General features: G+C 34.6%; 1 protein-coding gene across 1 annotated transcript in view; it reads left to right on the forward strand.

Annotated features, from left to right (window-relative positions):
- Window positions 1-18,870, forward strand: part of ADAMTS3 (ADAM metallopeptidase with thrombospondin type 1 motif 3) — a 279,272-nt gene that overhangs the window by 242,738 nt on the left and 17,664 nt on the right. Inside the window, exons 11-17 of the mRNA XM_026446914.2 lie at window positions 2,031-2,144; window positions 4,157-4,302; window positions 5,523-5,698; window positions 6,803-6,936; window positions 8,458-8,581; window positions 11,914-11,994; window positions 13,766-13,929. Of these exons, the coding sequence (XP_026302699.1) occupies window positions 2,031-2,144; window positions 4,157-4,302; window positions 5,523-5,698; window positions 6,803-6,936; window positions 8,458-8,581; window positions 11,914-11,994; window positions 13,766-13,929 (939 nt within the window). The remainder of the gene's footprint in view (window positions 1-2,030; window positions 2,145-4,156; window positions 4,303-5,522; window positions 5,699-6,802; window positions 6,937-8,457; window positions 8,582-11,913; window positions 11,995-13,765; window positions 13,930-18,870) is intronic.

The raw sequence follows: 18,870 nt of genomic DNA on the forward strand, positions 1-18,870 counted from the left end.
TGCGCTCCAGCCTCCCGGGTTTACGCCATTCTCCTGCCTCAGCCTCCCGAGTAGCTGGGACTACAGGCGCCCGCCACTTCGCCCGGCTAGTTTTTTGTATTTTTAGTAGAGACGGGGTTTCACCGTGTTAGCCAGGATGGTCTCGATCTCCTGACCTCGTGATCCGCCCGTCTCGGCCTCCCAAAGTGCTGGGATTACAGGCTTGAGCCACCGCGCCCGGCCCAGCTGACACTTTTTAAATGTATAACCTTGGGCACTGTATTTAATCTCTCTGGCCTACTTTCCTCATGTGTAATACGTGGAGGATGATAGTATTTATCTGATAAGATTGGTATGAGGATTAAATATGATAATATAATTAAAGTGTTTAGCACAAGAAAGGCACATATATATGTTCAGTGGAATCCATTAAAACCAGTCTTCCCTGTAACTATTCACATTAGAGTTATGTTTCATTAAATTTCCTTATTGGTCTTTAGTAGTTCATTAGAAAAAAAAAAAAAAAAGAAGGACTTTTTCTATGTTGGTGCAAGCTTTGTATGTTAGAGCAAGGAACATAAGTATTTCATGGGGCTAGAAAGAAATTGATCTGCTGTTTGAAACCTTCCATATACAACCATTTGGTCTATCTATAAAGTATACGCTGTGAGCTCCTAATTACTTGCATTAGTATTTTAGATCAGAGAATTTTCTAAAACTTTGACTTAATGTTGTGGAAAAGTAGAATTTCCACATTCGGTAATAAGGATTAGAACAAAAAACCTACTTGTAAAAATCTGTACTAATAAAAAATTTCTATGCACATAAAAGTGTATGTAGGTAATTAGCAGTATAGGCAATAGATATGTGGATAAGCTGTTGTTTGAGATTTTTAAAAATCTAGATAATGATTGGTAAGATGTTTACATTTAGAGAGAAAAAGAGCAAACAAGCAAAGAGCACACACAAATATACATGTTTGCTTACACAAACATTTGGATATTACAATGTGGTGTGTTAGGAAAATAAAAACCATTCTGAAGAGTATGAAAACCAAGACTCTAGTCTCGTGCTGTTACTGTCTTACTTGTAACCATAACTATAGCCCTAACCTGTAACCCATATTTCTCGGCTATGTATTGGTATGAGAATCAAATATATGGAAAATATTTCACAAACTGTATGAAGGTATTATGATATTTTGTTGTACCTGGAATACTTTATCTTACACAGAAACTTTGACAATTTTTTTCTGCTTTGGGTCAACTATTTATAAGTATTAATTATTATCATTATCATTATTATTATTATTATTATTTTGAGATAGTGGCTCATTCTGTCATTCAGGCTAGAGGGTACAATGACGCAATCCCGGCTCACTGCAACCTCCACCTCCTGGGTTCCAGCGATTCTCCTGCCCCAGCCTCCCAAGTAGCTGGGATTATAGGCATGCACCAACATGCCTGGCCAATTTTTTTTGTATTTTTAGTAGAGACAGGGTTTCACCGTGTTGACCAGGCTGGTCTCAAACTCCTGACCTCAGGTGATCCATCTATCTCAGCCTCCCAAAGTGCTGGGATTACAGGCGTGAGCCACTGCGCCCAGCCCTTTTATTATTTATATTCAACAATATATCTCATACCTACAGAGATAAAGAAAAGACATTTTGATAGCTTGAGAGCTGCCAAACCATTATCTTTTCATATTTACAATATTCATGATAATTACTAAGTCTTTAGAAAATTTCCACATTGTCTATTTGAAAAACAAAACATAGAAACATCAAGAAAAAACATTAAAAGTCAACCAGATAATCTCAGACAAATCATTGTTTATCATTGTTATTTTAGAAAAGAATAATAAAAGTATTTTCTACCTGAAATTCTTATGCAGTTTTTTTTTTTTTTTTTTTTTAACATGTCACAACTTTGGCTATTAACTTGAAATACACACATCCAAGAAACAGGACAGAAGAAACCGTAGAGAATATACTTTTGGTGCATGTCATGCTAGCTGAGAGTTCACTGAGAATTTGATTATCTATCTTCCAGTTCCGAACCTTTGACCCATGTAAACAGCTGTGGTGTAGCCATCCTGATAATCCCTACTTTTGTAAGACTAAAAAGGGACCTCCACTTGATGGGACTGAATGTGCTGCTGGAAAAGTGAGTATATCTATTTACACAATAAATATGTAACGTGTTGCATAATTATCATCTTTAAAGGTCTGGAAAGTGGTGAACACAGCTGCACTGTCATTTTTATGAAAACCATAGTATGCAAGGTTTTATTATAGTAATGTACTAAGATAGTATACTAGATCCCTGTGGCTAAGGTAACAAATTATCACAAACTTGGTGGCTTGAAACAATGAGTATTTATTCCCTCACAGTTCTAGAGGCCAGAAGTCAAAAATGAATTTCAGTGAACTGAAATCAATGTGTGGGCAGGGCCATTCTCCCTCCAGAGGCTCTAGTGAGAATCTTTTCTTTGCTGCTTCCAGCATCTGGTGGCCACCCCACATTTCTTGCTTTGTAGCTGCACCACTCCAGTTTCTGCTTCTGTGGCCACATTGCCTTTTCCTCATTTTGTAGGTCAAGTCTCCCTCTACCCCTCTCTTATAAGGATACATGTAATGGCATTTAAGACCCCATGGATACATTTTAAAATGTTTAAGTTAATCACATTTGCAAAGACTCTTTTTCCAAATAAGCTAACATTTACAGGTTCCAGGGATTAAGACTTAGTATCTTTGGGACTACAATTCAGCCCACTATTGTCAGACTAGGAAGAAGCAACTCAGCAGACTATCTGCCCCCCTGGTAGTGGGATCTGATTGACCTCCTGGCATCCTATTCCTTGTGAAAGCTGCCCAGAAATAAAGTCATGTGAACTTATACAGAAGATTTGGCCTTGTTCCTTAGGGAAGGATGCCCAGAGGTTTTAAATCTCAAATTGTGTAGTCAGGATTGAATGCTCAGAAATTGGCTTAGTGCCAAGCTATGCTACTCGTAAGGGCAAAGATCCCAAAACAAAGGCATGTTAAGAACTCAAGTTGAAGAGCTTTGACTAGTTTAGAAATAAGAAATTGTAGGCAGGACCAAAACCTGGTACAGAAGATTTATATGGCATTTAGTTCTTTCAAAGCTCAATTTCAAATGTGTATAAACTGTACTTTTGACAAGGATTATATGCATATTAATAATAAAACCTGTCTTTTTAAGTATTTGCACTATATTAGGAACTATGCAAAGCACATTATATACAATGTTTTGCTTTGGGAAAATTCAATATCATAAACTTCTGACTAAAAACAAGAGCATAACAAGTTGATTCAGTTTTGCTTTATAAAAATTATATAATTTTTAACATCCAACTTTCTTAAATATATTGGTGTTATATTGAAATTTATAAAAGTTGAGTTTTAACAAATGGTTTTATTGTATGTAGTATGAAAAAGTAAGTCAAAATGTTGGAGAGGAAAATGACTAACATCTCTTGAGCACCTGCTGTATGCAGGGCACTCTAAGCTGGGTGCCTATAGTATCAGAGTTCTGGTAGCCCCACTTAATTACTTCTTGGTCAGATGGCCTTCAACTACTTATGAACCTTTCTGGGCCTCAATTTTCCTCATCTAATTGGTGATGATTATATATATGACCCATCTATCTCTCAGAATCATTGTGAATGAAAAAATTTACAAGTTAAATAAAAGTGCTTTGAAAGCTGCATAGGTTTTAGACATGTTATATTATCTAAGTCAAGACATATTTTATGTTATCATTTTTAAAAAGATCATATAGCCCTCAAAATATTCTGATATGATATAGGTAGTGACAGATGAAGGGTAAAATATTACCAGCTGTGCAAGCTGGGTGCTCAAAGAGTTCTTATTGATTATAATGTTTGATGCTCACTGGGGAATGTATCATTTAAAAACTTAGTCTGAGTGAATGTTGTTTTTCCATTTTAATTTTATACTTGAAAAATACAGGTCTAAATTACCCTTTGATAGGATATATTAATGATACAATTGCTTTTGGATAATTTTAAATGCATCTCCACCTGGAAGAAGAAAGAGCAGTAACAAAGCCCTTTAACTAGATGGTTCTTGTATAACAACTTCAACTTTAGTGTATGCATGATTTTAATAATTACCCTTTGTCATTTTTCTAAGTGGTGCTATAAGGGTCATTGCATGTGGAAGAATGCTAATCAGCAAAAACAAGATGGCAATTGGGGGTCATGGACTAAATTCGGCTCCTGTTCTAGGACATGTGGAACTGGTGTTCGTTTCAGAACACGCCAGTGCAATAATCCCATGTGAGTATATCCTTGTAATTCTTATTATTTTTAGAGAAACCAGAAAATGCTTCAATATTATGTTATTAGTATTCTGTTTTATAAAGTGCATGTAAAACACAGGGCAGGAAAAGAAATTGTTCATGGTTCATAAACCAGTCTGTGTTTTCGATACGTCTCCATTTATCAGTCATGTGACAAGCAGTCAGTGATGAAGATAAGAAGATCAAATGGAGATTGAATATTTGTAAAGAAGTTGCTGTTCAGGAATATTAAGAAGCTGAACAAGGAAAGTAGGTCACTGTGCCCCAAGGGCATGGGCATGGGCACTGCGAGATCGACTGCCAGAAGCAAGGGAGTGTCCAGGAAAGAGTGGTACCAAACATACAGACTCACTCTCTTCAGGGAGTGGAATGTGATTGCTTCAGAGGAGGGCAAAAGAAAGATTGTGATAAAAGGCCAGGTGACAGTTGGGGGAAAGTTATCCATTCATTCACTCAGACTACAGTTATTGAATCTCTATTGTGTGCTCAGCAATCTTTATGAACTGAAAAAAACAACTGAATTATCACATTTGGAGGATTCTTCCTTGTCTAGGGTTTTATATGTGAGCAGCTTTTTCTCTCTGTTTCTGGCAGCAGGATGGCTCTGAGCATGTCTTTCGTAAGACTGTCTGATGCCACATACCTGCCTTCACAGGAAGAGATGATGGTAGTATTAGAAGTAACAAAGACAATAAAAATTAAAAGATCAGCTAAAGTTCATTATGAGCCAGGGTTTGTTAGGAGTGCTTTAAATAATGTCAACTCATTTAATCATCACAATTTTCCTCAAAGGGAAGATATATTATTATTTGCATTTTACATATGAGGAAACCGAGTCATGGAGCAATGACCAAAGTTTCTTTGAGCTGCATCTATGTGTTTTATGCATGGTGGAAAAATATCATTGTATTGATTCAATATACATGCTTTTTTTTTTCTTACACACTTTTGCCATGCATTTAAAATATATGATTTGAAAAGCTGATTTAAGTTGAGCTCTGTGTTTTGTTTTATTTTTCCACCCAGCAGGGAGAGAAGGGTGCTTTTGGAAAGGGACTGAAATTAGGAAGTATGAGTTCATTCACTTTGTGCTGGCAGCCCAGAAACTCTGGCTTTATGCCCTCAAGCACTGTGTCTGCAAGCTTCAATTGCTAGACAGAAGCCAAAAGGCCTTTTTAAGTATTGTCTTTTCTTTAGGCCCATCAATGGTGGTCAGGATTGTCCTGGTGTTAATTTTGAGTACCAACTTTGTAACACAGAAGAATGCCAAAAACACTTTGAGGACTTCAGAGCACAGCAGTGTCAGCAGCGAAACTCCCACTTTGAATACCAGAATACCAAACACCACTGGTTGCCATATGAACATCCTGACCGTGAGTAGCCTCCTGCTCTTCTCCCTGCTGTGTGGATGGTTACTCACAGTTTAAGCTTTGCCAGCACCAATCCCATGGACTCTTGATCCCTACTTGGTAACTTAGGAAACTTGGTGCTTATAGGAGTAAGTTCTCTTCAGTTTCTAAGAATAAGGCTAAAGTACCCTTTCTGTAAAGAGGTAAGAATTGTGCAATAGTTCCTGGCAAGCAGCACTATCACCATCACTGGTGAAAGACCAGTGGAAAGGAATGCCTGGGAGAGATGTTGGAATTCCTGATTCAACCAAAATCCCTCTACTAGGAAATACTTCTGGAATATTGTGATCTTTCCTTTCTGAACAACTAGAGAAAAATCTAGTACTTTGACAATTGTGTCAGGACCAAGAGAAAGATCATTATTTAATAACAAAAGATACTTTATAACCTTTTACTTTTGTACTATCAACTAGTTTAAAAAATACATTTAGAAATTTTCTTTTAATGTTTCACTTCTTTCTTCTGAATTTTTGGTTAAATATGTCCAAGTGGCAACTTTTTGCCATACTTCTTATTTGAGTGAATGAAAGGAAATAGTCATGTGATTACATACACCACTGGGTTTAGTTCAAATCCGCCTTAAAGGAAAGAGGAATACACATAAGAATTCGAAGTTGCAATACATTAAGAAGAAATGCATTATTTTTATCTATTTTGGTGAAGTGAGTTGCATCCTGTAAGAGACAAAAACTATGGTAGGTAATTGAGGCAAATCAGAGACATTCTTTAGTGCTCTAATACTACAAAAACTAAACTGGTTTTGAATTAAAATTTATGTAAGAGCTATGGTGAAATCTAGGGTTGCCAGGGCAGTCCCGGTTTATCCCTGTTGTTCCTGCTATTACTAGAGCCCCTTTTCTAGTTTAGATGATAAATTATATGATCACCTTAGCTAAAACAAATAAGTCAGGTGTACATACTTTTCTCCTTACTCCTTATTTGTTATACAGTATTCCTTTTGTTTTTGGGAAATCACATTGAAACTTTATATTTAAAAATAAAACAAACTATGCTGTTCAAACATTCCATTTTATGTAAATAGTTAATTTTATCCTCCATCTTATGCAGCCAAGAAAAGATGCCATCTTTACTGTCAGTCCAAGGAGACTGGAGATATTGCTTACATGAAACAACTGGTGCATGATGGAACACGCTGTTCTTACAAAGATCCATATAGCATATGTGTGCGAGGAGAGTGTGTGGTAAGTTCAAATTGCTTCCCCAAAGGCTTTCTACAGTATCTACATTTACTATCATTCATCTGCACATTTTTAATTTTTTAAACTATTTTATCTTTGAAATCACATTACAATAAGTGTCTATGAATAGTTCAGTGGCTAAAATAAATTTGGGAGACATTATACTTTCTCAAATCAAACTTTGGTCACTGACAGAATCAAGGTTTAAATAATTTTCCTAATTTCCAGCCAAATGCCTTTTCTAAGTAACTCTGAGGCCTCTAGGTTGGGAATACAAATTGGTAATGATGCATTTGCTTCGGATATTTCAGTAGCCACCTACTATTAAAATATAAGGTCTCTTTAAAAAATAATCAGTGCTAAGCGTATTTAATCTTTTGTTGTAAAGATAATAAGACATTTCTTTCTCACCTTCTAATCAATACTAACTTTAAATGCTAAATTTCACATTAGAACAAAAGTTGTTGAGAAGCAAACGTGGTTTTTTTTGCTCCATTTAATCTCATGTTAAAAATGCATTTGATTTCTTGTGTTCATAGTTAAATTGATATGAAATTATCTTATTAACTGAAACACTGCTCCTAATGTATATTTCCTGTATACTTCAGCAAAACTGAAGTGTTGTATTAATGAGTCTAAAGTAATTGAGCTTACATTTTCCTGAAAGTATAGTATGTCTTGTTCAGCTTTTACCTGCCATAGTACCTAGTACATTAAATGTATGTGTCCTTTATTTTCCCTGCCATCTTTCATCCCATACTTTTGAGTGCAGTAGTGTATTGTGTATCATTATTCTACAGTGATTTACATTTAGAACATGGCTTGGTTCAGAAAACCTTCAGTATTTCCCCGTTTCATGGGAAAATGTAAATTCTTCCTGGTATTCAAGTCTTCTGCAGTCTGTTCCATGCAGGTTTTTCATTGTTCTTTCCTTATCATGAAACACTAACATTCCATTGGTTTAAATATGGGTTTAGATATTGACCTCTGAACCCACTTTCCATGAACATACAACCTCCCTGGTTTTGTTGTAACTCGTCTGCTCTCCTGAAATGCCTTTCCATTCTGTGTTTCTTTGGCCCCTGTGAAAGTCTTCACCACTCTTGTGAAGCTTTATCTCACATCCTAACCATCTTTTAAAGGTTACACTAATATACAACTCACTATATTATCCATCATCATAAATGTGAGAGCAGCAAGGGAAAAGCACTTACTGTTTTTTTGTCTCCTCAGCATCAGCTACATCTGTGCTCATTATATGTGTGTTTGATGACTATGACAATTTAAAATGGTGTAAATATTTCATTGGACTAGAGGAAATATATCCTTTATTACTTAGGATTACAAGTCATTTGATTTCCCACTATTAAAAAAAAAAAAACTAAGGTATTAAAAATCATGACTACAGTGGCAGTTCACTGTAAATTGGCTGACTGTGGGCCATGAAGGGTTCATCATTCTCTGGGATGTTGACCACTACTGGACACATTAAAATTAGCCACATTTGACATCTTCTCTCTCCAGAAAGTGGGCTGTGATAAAGAAATTGGTTCTAATAAGGTTGAGGATAAGTGTGGTGTCTGTGGAGGAGATAATTCCCACTGTCGAACCGTGAAGGGGACATTTACCAGAACTCCCAGGAAGCTTGGTAAGATGAGGTCTCTCATGAATTTAGTATGCTTCTCTGTGATTTGTACTTTTTGAGGCTTCTTCTTTCAGAAATGCAGCATTTTCTCTATAAACATAACCAAAACTTAGCTGCTGATTTATTGTTATTCAGATTACCTTTTAAGGAACTTAAAAACAAAACAAAACAGAAAAAAACTTTGAATGAATTCATACCCCATAGTGTCAATGATGAAAAAAATACATACTAAATTTAGAAAAGAAACAAATAAAATCAGTATCAGTTATACTAGCTAGCCAAAATATGTATTTTATTTTGCATTTTTAATAAAATGCAGATTGGATTATTAGAATTGATGTTTATTTTGAATTCCTGTTGCACATAAATTATTGATCAGGAGTTTAAAAATTACAAAACTTTAGATACAACTTTTAAAGTATCACATTAGTTTTGCTTATTTTAAAAGTGAACAGTTTTATCCTGTTTATAAATCTAGGAATCTTGGATCTGTATTTCACATAATTTTTAAAAATTTACTTTAAACAAAATTGAGGTACAACCAAAAACTAACCTGAGATTTAATTGTTCATGTCTGTAAATGTTTCTGCTTGTTACATAGTCAATAGCTTGGACTTAGACATACACTGAAGGTTCAAAGGCAGAACAAAAAGCTGTCGTCATACATCAAATAATAGGCAATATTATCTATAGTTTAATAATATTCATTGGAATTTTCATAAAAGATTTGTATACCAATATTTATTACTGAATAATTTCTTGAGTTCATATCAGATATTCAGTTCTTCAATAAGGATTTATTGGGCAAATGTTTCTGGGATTTCAGCACTTAAAGATAAATTTGATGTGGTGTTTGCTTAAGATTTTCATGTCTTCCAAAGAGCTGTTGGTATCTTATAAAATCATGAAAGTAAAACAAAAACAAAGAAATACGGTTTACATTAAGTATATTGTCATCAGGGTGATTTTTCCTTTTATAAAAAAGTCTTCATCCAAATGAAATAATTCTCTTAGTTTCTTGTTTTTACTCCCATTATACCCCAGCTACCCAACTCAATTACTAGGAGACTATATTCTAATGTTTTTCTTGTTACTGATGTCTTTGCTATTCCGGTGTGATAAATTACTTTGTTTTGTACTTTGAGAATTGTTAAAAAGCAAATATTGCTGTTTCTGATTGATTGCATTATTTTATTAAAGCAAAGAGAAATATAATTACATACATGTATTATGTTTCAGTGGAGTCAAATGTAATTTTCTTCATCTTGCTGTGAAATAATGTACTGTGCTTTCTTTATTCGAGTTACATTTTATTCTTTTCTTTTGGATGTAAAATAATTCATTTTGTTTTATTTCCACAGTGAATTAATGTAAAGAAAAGGTTTTTCCATGTTCATTCATTCTATATTATGTATAATATAAAGTATTGGTACTGTTTTTCAGATAGCTCAAACATTATGCTAAACTTGCAAATCAAGTCTAAAAGACCATTAGAAAATTTTCATCTGTCATACCAATTCAAACGGTTCAAAGATAATCTAACATCCATATCTTTGCACTAATATTGTCATCATAGTGATTTAATAGACTGATTAACCTTTTCCAACAGGAAAACATTTAAGCAAGAGGTGCCATAAAGAATTGAAGTTGCTGGAAAATGAAATCTGCAAGTATTCAACTTCAAATCATCTACTTAGCCTTACTTTCATGCTTAGTCTTACTTTCATTGACTATTAACAGTTTATTGGCATTATCTATTACAAATGCATTGTGACTTCAACACATAAACTTACAGAACATATTTTATATCTTGCCTAACAAAATATATGACTTATGAGATAGTCAATGAAACAACAAGACTTTGATAAATATGAACCCACCACTAATTAAGGACATTCTATTTAAGGGAAGACAAGAGGCGCTTTCACTTTACCCAAAGGAGCTCGTAATATTTCTCTTGCTGAAACAAGAGAAGCTAAAAACGTACTGGGTAAGTTGTAGCAAACTGCAGAAAGATGGGCATCCATAAATGGTATCAAGCTGTTTTGCTCTACTTGGCACCTTAAGCATGTTCCTTCTAGCCACTGTGTACTCAAACAAACATGGTACATTTCATGTGTTAGACTTTACCCCAGGCTAAAGTGCTCAACACCCTAATCCCAAAAGGACCACTTTATTTAGTTAGGACACTAATAAATATTGTGAAAAAGTTAGGTAAATCATTCATAGGTATATATTATTGTACATATAGAAATGGCGAAAACACTTTTTTTCTTATTTCATCAATAATTGTGGATTGATAACTGCATTTCTGTTAATACTCTCCGTAGAATATGTACTGGATGTTTCATAATGTATTGAAGGTGTAGGTTACATAATCTTCTTATATTCATTTATTTATATGATAATGAGATGTATAACATCTGTTCTAATTGACCTGACTATTGTCGGGTCATAATATTTATGACTTATGGGCATCATATTAATTCTAAATGACTGTAAGATAATTTTTAGGACATGTGATAATATCAACATAGTATGTGGTATATGACATTTACAGTAATAGGAATGATATATGATTTTAAAACCCAAAGCAACCAATTAAGCATATTGATTTTCTTATTTCTGGCTTAGAAGGTTTTGAAAAGGTTAGGGTGCATATAAAGGCAATGCGTAACACAATTTGCACACATTTTCCAACTAAGTGGTTTGAAATCCACTTTGTCAATTTGGTTAAAATAGTCCCATCATAAAACTTGTCTAAAGCTTTAAAATTAATGCTGATCACAAGAAAAATGAAAGCACTGATTTTTCTGTTGTAACTCCTTTATAATAAAGAAGGCTTTAAATATGAAAATATTTTAATAATTAGAAGTTTAGCTATCTATACTTCCCTCTTAGACTTTTAAAATAATATGTAGGCAGATAACATATCCCAAAAAGTTCGCCACTTAAGTGAACTTTCATTAAAAGTTGACTCCACTTGAAAAGGATGGTTTAGAAAACTAGAAACACACAGAGGGACACAGGAAAGTATAGTATTTGCCTGAATTGTTGTTGACATCATTTGAAGGTCAACACAAGATAAGTGACTAATACATTGGTAACAAGATTAACTTTTTTCCCTCTTTAATAAAAAAAAAGTTTCCTCTAATTTCATGTTGGATGTCACAAAAGCTACCAATGCTTTGAAGTTAATTTCTGAAACTGCTTCTTTAAATTTATGGATGCCCTCTTCTGCATGCAGAAGCAGTAAGAATGTAGTGCTCAACTAACCATGGTTATTGCTTTTGTTTTCTTCTTTGCTTCCTACAATATTTACTACACATGCAAAGGGTACCTTAAGATGTTTGATATACCCCCTGGGGCTAGACATGTGTTAATCCAAGAAGACGAGGCTTCTCCTCATATTCTTGGTAAGTGTTTCTGTCTGCTGGCTCTGCTTCAACATGCACTGAAACATTGAAATGTCAAAGAAATCATAAATATAGATATGTGTATATGTACATACGTATATGTACATATATGTGCATACACATATGTAAGAATCAAAATCATACATAAATGCATTAATTGAATGTTACGTAGGTTTTTTTTGGTCATTTCTCCCAACTATGCTTACTTTAAAATAAAAAATATAAAAAAATAGAGCTTGAATTTTTTATGGAAACTGGGGTTGGTTCCTAATTATATGAGGGAAAAAATCATTTGACAAGCTTATATTTCTTATACACTTTTTGCTCTGTAATAGAGGATAAGAAAATAAATATGATAATAAAATCAACTAAATTAAGGAATATCAGAAAAATTCATCATACTTATGTTGACAAATAAGTTCTGATATTTTGATTGATCCAATACTGCACATTGCCTTATTTTTATTGTATTTTACATTCTTTGAAAAGCAACCACAGGTGAATTTTAGTAATCTAATCTTAAATTATTCTAATATCTGACATGTGTCAGGTTTTTGACTGGCACATGCAGATCCATTTGCCACAGAGAGCTGATTATAATTTTCACAAGGAGATTTTTTTTTTCTTTTATGAGAAGTTTACATGGAAATGTCACTTTAAAGAGGTTTAAATTTAAATTGTATAGACAAGTGTAAACATAACTTTCCTATTCCTTGGCCTATAAGAACACTAAGATAATTTCTGAAACTAAGACATCACATATCAACTCCATGAGAATTTACAGCAAATCATTTTATTTCAGTTGTGACTTTAAAACATGAATTGTTTTATGGTGTTTCATAGAATTTTTAAACACATTTAAATTATGTTCACTACTAAATGTAATAATAGCCTAGCAGTCACCTATAGGCCTTTCTCCAGTATTTAAAATTCCTTATTTTTCATCCTAGAATTCATATTAATGTCCTTGGAAAAAATAGACCAGTTTAAAGCCCAAGAGGAATAGATACATTTAATTAAAATTACTCATGTTTTCCACACATTTTCAATAATGGTAGTAACATCAAATTTTGCTTTCTAATATAACATTATATTCTGATAAACAAATCTAAAATTTAAAATCCTAGTCATTATTTTTTACTCACTAAGCCAGCATTTTATTTCATTTTATAATATGTAATAAATGTATACTACATTAAGAATTCCATTAGCAGTAAGCAGCTTTTTCTAACTATATGAGTAGGTGATATGGCTCTGAAATTTTACAATCATGAGAACTAAATTGTTGGCCTAAAAATTACTTCAACTATGTTGAATGACTATAACTATTTTGACCAACTTTTTCAAAAATGCAATAAATAAACCATTATGTTATATGCTATCCTAGCATAAATTGTTTCTATTAATTATTGAAAAAGTAGCTGTCATTTTCAAAATATTCCCAGTTTTGTAAGGAAATATATAGGATAAATGATTTAGAAACTATTAACCTCTTTGACGATGTTTTCAAATGGGAATATTTGCAAACATTATTTTTGCCTATTTAACCGTCTTGCCATATTTTTGACTAGTTAGGAATGCTTCGTGAGAGTTTTGAATGCCTAATCAAGACAATGGGAATAATATCAGAACTAACACCCATTTTGACTGCTTGCTACTAATAAAGAAATATGGTCATTGATTTGTAGAAAGGATATATGTGCTGTAAATCTTCTAGCACTTAATATGATAAAATAAAATGTATGCTGGTTACTCATTTTTCCTCCTTTAGCTATTAAGAACCAGGCTACAGGACATTATATTTTAAATGGCAAAGGGGAGGAAGCCAAGTCGCGGACCTTCATAGATCTTGGTGTGGAGTGGGATTATAACATTGAAGATGACATTGAAAGTCTTCACACCGATGGACCTTTACATGATCCTGTTATTGTTTTGGTATGTGGCATTACGGGCTCATGGTATAGTTGGTTCAGCTTATTTTATAATTAATCTATCTGAAAACACTTTTACCTTGAACATTAAACGTACTTTGAACATTGAAAAATGAGTTGCCTTTTAAAATAATTCCATTTATCTTCCCCCCTATTCTTCGTGCAATATTTTCATGTAATTTATTGTATATATATATATATATATATTATAAACTGAATAATGCGGCATTCTGATTTTTGACTTAAATAATCAGTTATCTTTTAAAGACAACACTAAAAGTAGATTTTTGTATTTACCCACATATTTACCATTTCGTATGCTTTTCATTCTAGTTTGTAAATCTAACGTTCCATCTAGTATCATTTACCTTCAGTATAAAGATCTTCCTTTAGCATTTCTTGTGGTGTAGGCGTATCGGCAAGTAATTCTCTCAGCTTTCGATGATCTGAAAATATCTTTATTTTCACCCTCATTTTTGAAGGATATCTTTACTAGATATAGAATCTGAGGTTGCTAGTTTTTTGGGTTTTTTTGTTTGTTTGTTTCCTTTTTTCCCTTCTTTGAACACCGTTTTCATGATCTAGCGAATTCCAAGGGTTTGGGGGCTGAGCAAAGAAAAAGATATGGCCACAAGGTGGCAGTAGCACACACACACTTTATTTGAGCGCGGCCTCAGCCGGTTTGCAAGTGGGGCCACCACCCAGAGGACGGAAGGTCAAGGGAACTTCTGAGGAAGAGGGGAATCTGAGGTGGTGTATGTGCCTAGGTGGTGTCATTCAGCAGCACAGCAGAGAGTCTGTGGGTCAGAGGGCTCCAAGGGAGGCAGCAGCGTGAGGTCCTTATAGCCAGAAGGTCTTACTCATATCTAGCAGAGTTGGATGCAGTTTCCTATAGCTGTGCAAAGCAGGCAGTCCCCAAATGGCCAAACTCCCTCATTTGGGCAGCATTAAAAACAATTGGATGTATGAAAGTTTGTGTTTGGCAGCAGAGGGCTTTTGAGCTAACAGATCTCAGCCTCAGCCTGCTGTGAAGAAATAACCTAGGGGCCAATATACAGGAGCCCTCTTTTACTCATTTATACAACACTTGCCTTCTAGAATCCATCATTTATGAAGAGAAGCCTCATTTATATTGCTGCACTGTGTGTAATGTGTCAGTTTTCTCTGGCTGCCTTTTAAGATTTTCCTCTTCATCTTTTTGTTTTGTCTTGTTGATTTAGCAGTTTGACTGTGATATACTCAGTTTACGGTGTTCTTTGTATGTCTTATCCTTGGGGTTCAGTGAGAATCTTGGCTTTTGTAGGTTTATGTTTTTGACGAAATTTGGGTAAATTTCCCATGATGTCTTCTCCTTCATTGTTTTTCCCAAACCATCACCCCCACCCCATCTTCCTCTTCTTTACTCCTAGGACTCATTTAAATTTGTTGAAATTGTTCCACAAGTCTCAGGCTCTGTGCATCCTTTTATAATCTTTTTTAAAATACATTTCTCAGATTGGATTATTCCTTTTGAGCTCTAAGTCACTGTATCTCTTATGTGATCTCCAGTCTGTCCTTGAGCCTATCCAGTAAATTTTTCATATCAGATAGTGCACTTTTCTTTTCTAGAATTTCCATTTGGTTCTTTCTGTTGTAATAACCATTTTTCGGCTGAATTTTTCATAATGTTCACTCATTACATCTAAGTTACCCTTTAAGTTCTGGGTCTTCACATTGTCTATTTTTATTTTATGACTCACATTTCCTGCTTCTTTTTTTCTTGTACACTCGACATTTTGGAAGATAAATTGTAAGGTGTCTGGTTTTGTTCTGGCAGGCAGTTAAGTTATTGTCAGATCATCCTGATCCTTTAAGGCCTGGTGTTATTCTTCCTTGCAGCTAGTCTATTTTAGTGTTGTCCTTCTTCCCATGGTGTGGCCTTTCTTGGTGCCAGGCTTAGCCCTGCCTGGTTTTTGGTATCTCTGTCCCACTCCTAGCACTCCCCTCACCGTGAACTGCCTGGTGTCTTGGCCATACACAGATCAACCCTCAGTCATGGACCCATGGAGATTTCTAGGTGATCTCTCTAAGCAGGCCCCTCTTCTTTAGTGCCCCGCTCTGAAGGTTCCAAACTCTAATCTAGCTCCTCTGCTCCTCAGACGGCTGGACTGGGCTTGGGGTCCTCCTCCCTGTGCCAGGGTCCAGAACCTGGCCCTTTTCAGGAATAAGACCTGGCTTATTTCTCTTCTTAGTCAAAGGATTGATGTCCTTTGTCATGTTATCCATTGCCAAAAAGAAAAAAAGTTTCTGCAAATATTTTGCCCAGTTGTACAGCTTTTAATATCAGGAAGGCAACTCCATTACTCCCTCATGGATGACAGCAGAAGACATCTACTTGATTTGAAATTTATTGTTAGTTTCTGTTTTATACAGAAATTTTATTTGTTGGATTTCCTATAAAATATTATACTAAAGTCAAATTGCTCCACTCGGTTTTTAGTCTTTTTTCCTCTGAAAAGTCGTTCCCTTTTGAAATATCTGTTCGAATCTTTTGCCCATTGTTAAAGTTGTTATATTTTCTTTTTGTTGAGTTTCAAGAGCTCTGTGTATATTCAAGTCCTCTGTGAAATACACGATTTGCAAATGTTTTCTTCCAGCCCATATGTTGTCTTTTCATTCTTTTAGTAGTTTCTTTCATGGAGCAAAATATTTTAGCTTGACCGAAGTCCAATTTATTAATGTTTTCTTTTGTGGATCAAGATTTTGGTGTTATGAAATTTTTTTGTGTCTAATCTAGCATCAAAACATTTTCTCCTACTTTTTTTGGTAACTGTCTTAGTTTACATTTAGGTATATGAATCACTTTGGGTTAATTTTGTATGAAGTATTAGGTCCTTATTTTGCATATGGATGTCTATATTAGTTATCTATTGTTATAAAACAAATTACCCTCAAACTTAATAGCTAAACACAAACATACTTATAGTTTCTGTGCAGCGTGTATCTGGACACCACTTAATTGACTAGTTCTGGCACAGAGCATCTGATGAGTTTGCTGTCAACTGTGGCTAGAGTCATCTCAGAGCTTGACTGGGGGCTACTCTGCTTCCAAGCTTAGTCACATGGTTGTGAAAGGCCTCAGATGATTGTTACCAGCTTTTCCATGTGGTGGGTAGCAGTCCATGATTCCTTGCCACCTAAGCCTCTCCATAGGATGCGTATACATCCTCACAATATGACACTGACTTCTACTACAGCAAGTGACTCAAGTGAGACAGAACATGGGACGGTGAAACCAAGACGGAATTCTCAGTCCTTTTTTACCTAATCTTAGACATATTTCTTAAACCACCACAATGTCTAGTTATTTTAGCACTATTTGTTAAAAGACTGTTCTTTCTCTATTAAAATACCTTTTCAATTATGTCAAAAATTAATTATACACATTTATATGGGTCCATTCTAGACTTTCATTCTGTTCCATAATAAAATATATATTAAAGTTTTATTTAGATTATTTTAAATATGAATGATTGGAGGCCAGAAGCTCTATTTTGCGCTAATATAATTACTTTGTATTATTTTCTAGCAACATGAGTATCTGGCTTTAGAGACTTGATGCTTAACCATCATGATAGATGCTTCAAGACCTGCCCACTGATTATAATCTGACCACAGCAAGTGGTGTGGGCTAAAGGTACAAGAGGGAGATTTGTAGCTAGGAGACGAGGGTGTGGACAAGCAATGTTCTGTCATTATGACATTGCTTTTCCATTCTGAGTTCGGGAACATGGTGGCTAGGCTGTCTGGAGCAAAGAGAATTAGATATCTGGCTAGAGTGTAAGGGTTGTTCGAACGGTGCTTGATTTTTTAATGCTGCTTTAAAAACAAAGACAGGAAAAAGAGAATAAAAGCCAGATAACCAGATCCTCAACCCCCACTGGTTTTAGTATCACCTCATTTCTCAAACAAAAGGTAGTTGTAAACATGTAGTTTGGAATACCAATGAATTGCACTTTTCTCCCTTTGCATAATTAGTAAAATCCTATGAAAGCTACATGAAAATCGATTAATTTTTTAAAAGACAAATTTGCCCTGAACAAAATTAAAAGGCAAGAGACAAACTGAGAAAATATTTGCAACTCTTATTACAAAAAGGAATTCATATCTTTAGTGCACAGATTATTTAGGAGAGAAAAAATATGTGTACAGTTCCAATAAAAACCAGGACAGTCATGCAATGTACAGTATTCAAAATATAAGTGAGTAAGAAACTGAGGAAAATTAAACTTTATTAGTTATCAAATAAATAACAACTAAAATCATGATATTTTTCCCATCCAATTAATGAAGATGAAAATTATGTAACATGTAGTGTCAAATGGCCACTTTCATACACTCTTGTTATTAAAATAACAATTGTTCGAACTGTTCTGGAGGACCATTCACCAGTCTATCGGAAGAACTAGGACTCTAAAGTGTTTGTTCCCTTTAGTCTACTAAGAAAAGCCAGAAATCCCCAGGAAGTTGGGAAAATTTCTAATCAATACAAATATTCAAGAGTTACCGCACACTTATTAACAATAATATATAACACTTTTAGGATTACAAACTATGCTGACATTTAAAAGTATATTTTCTTGTTTTTTAACTTTTTTTGTACAAGTGCAATTTAGCTACATCGATATATTGCATTGTGGTGAAGTCAGGGCCTTCGGTGCATCCATCACTGGGGCACTGCACATTGTACCCACCAAGCAAGTTCCCATCATTCAACCCCCTTCCATTTCCTCTGACCCCTCTGAGTCTCCAGTGACCATCATTCCACACGCCAAAAGCATGTTTTCAAAGAATATTTACTATCTTGAGAAATGTGCATGAAATAAACAAGGCCAGAAAAGTATATATGTCTGTACACACACACACACACACACACGCACACACACGCACAATGTCTTGAGGAACT

Source organism: Piliocolobus tephrosceles, chromosome 3 (genome assembly GCF_002776525.5).
Source record: "Piliocolobus tephrosceles isolate RC106 chromosome 3, ASM277652v3, whole genome shotgun sequence".
NCBI classification, from domain to species: Eukaryota; Metazoa; Chordata; class Mammalia; order Primates; family Cercopithecidae; genus Piliocolobus; species Piliocolobus tephrosceles.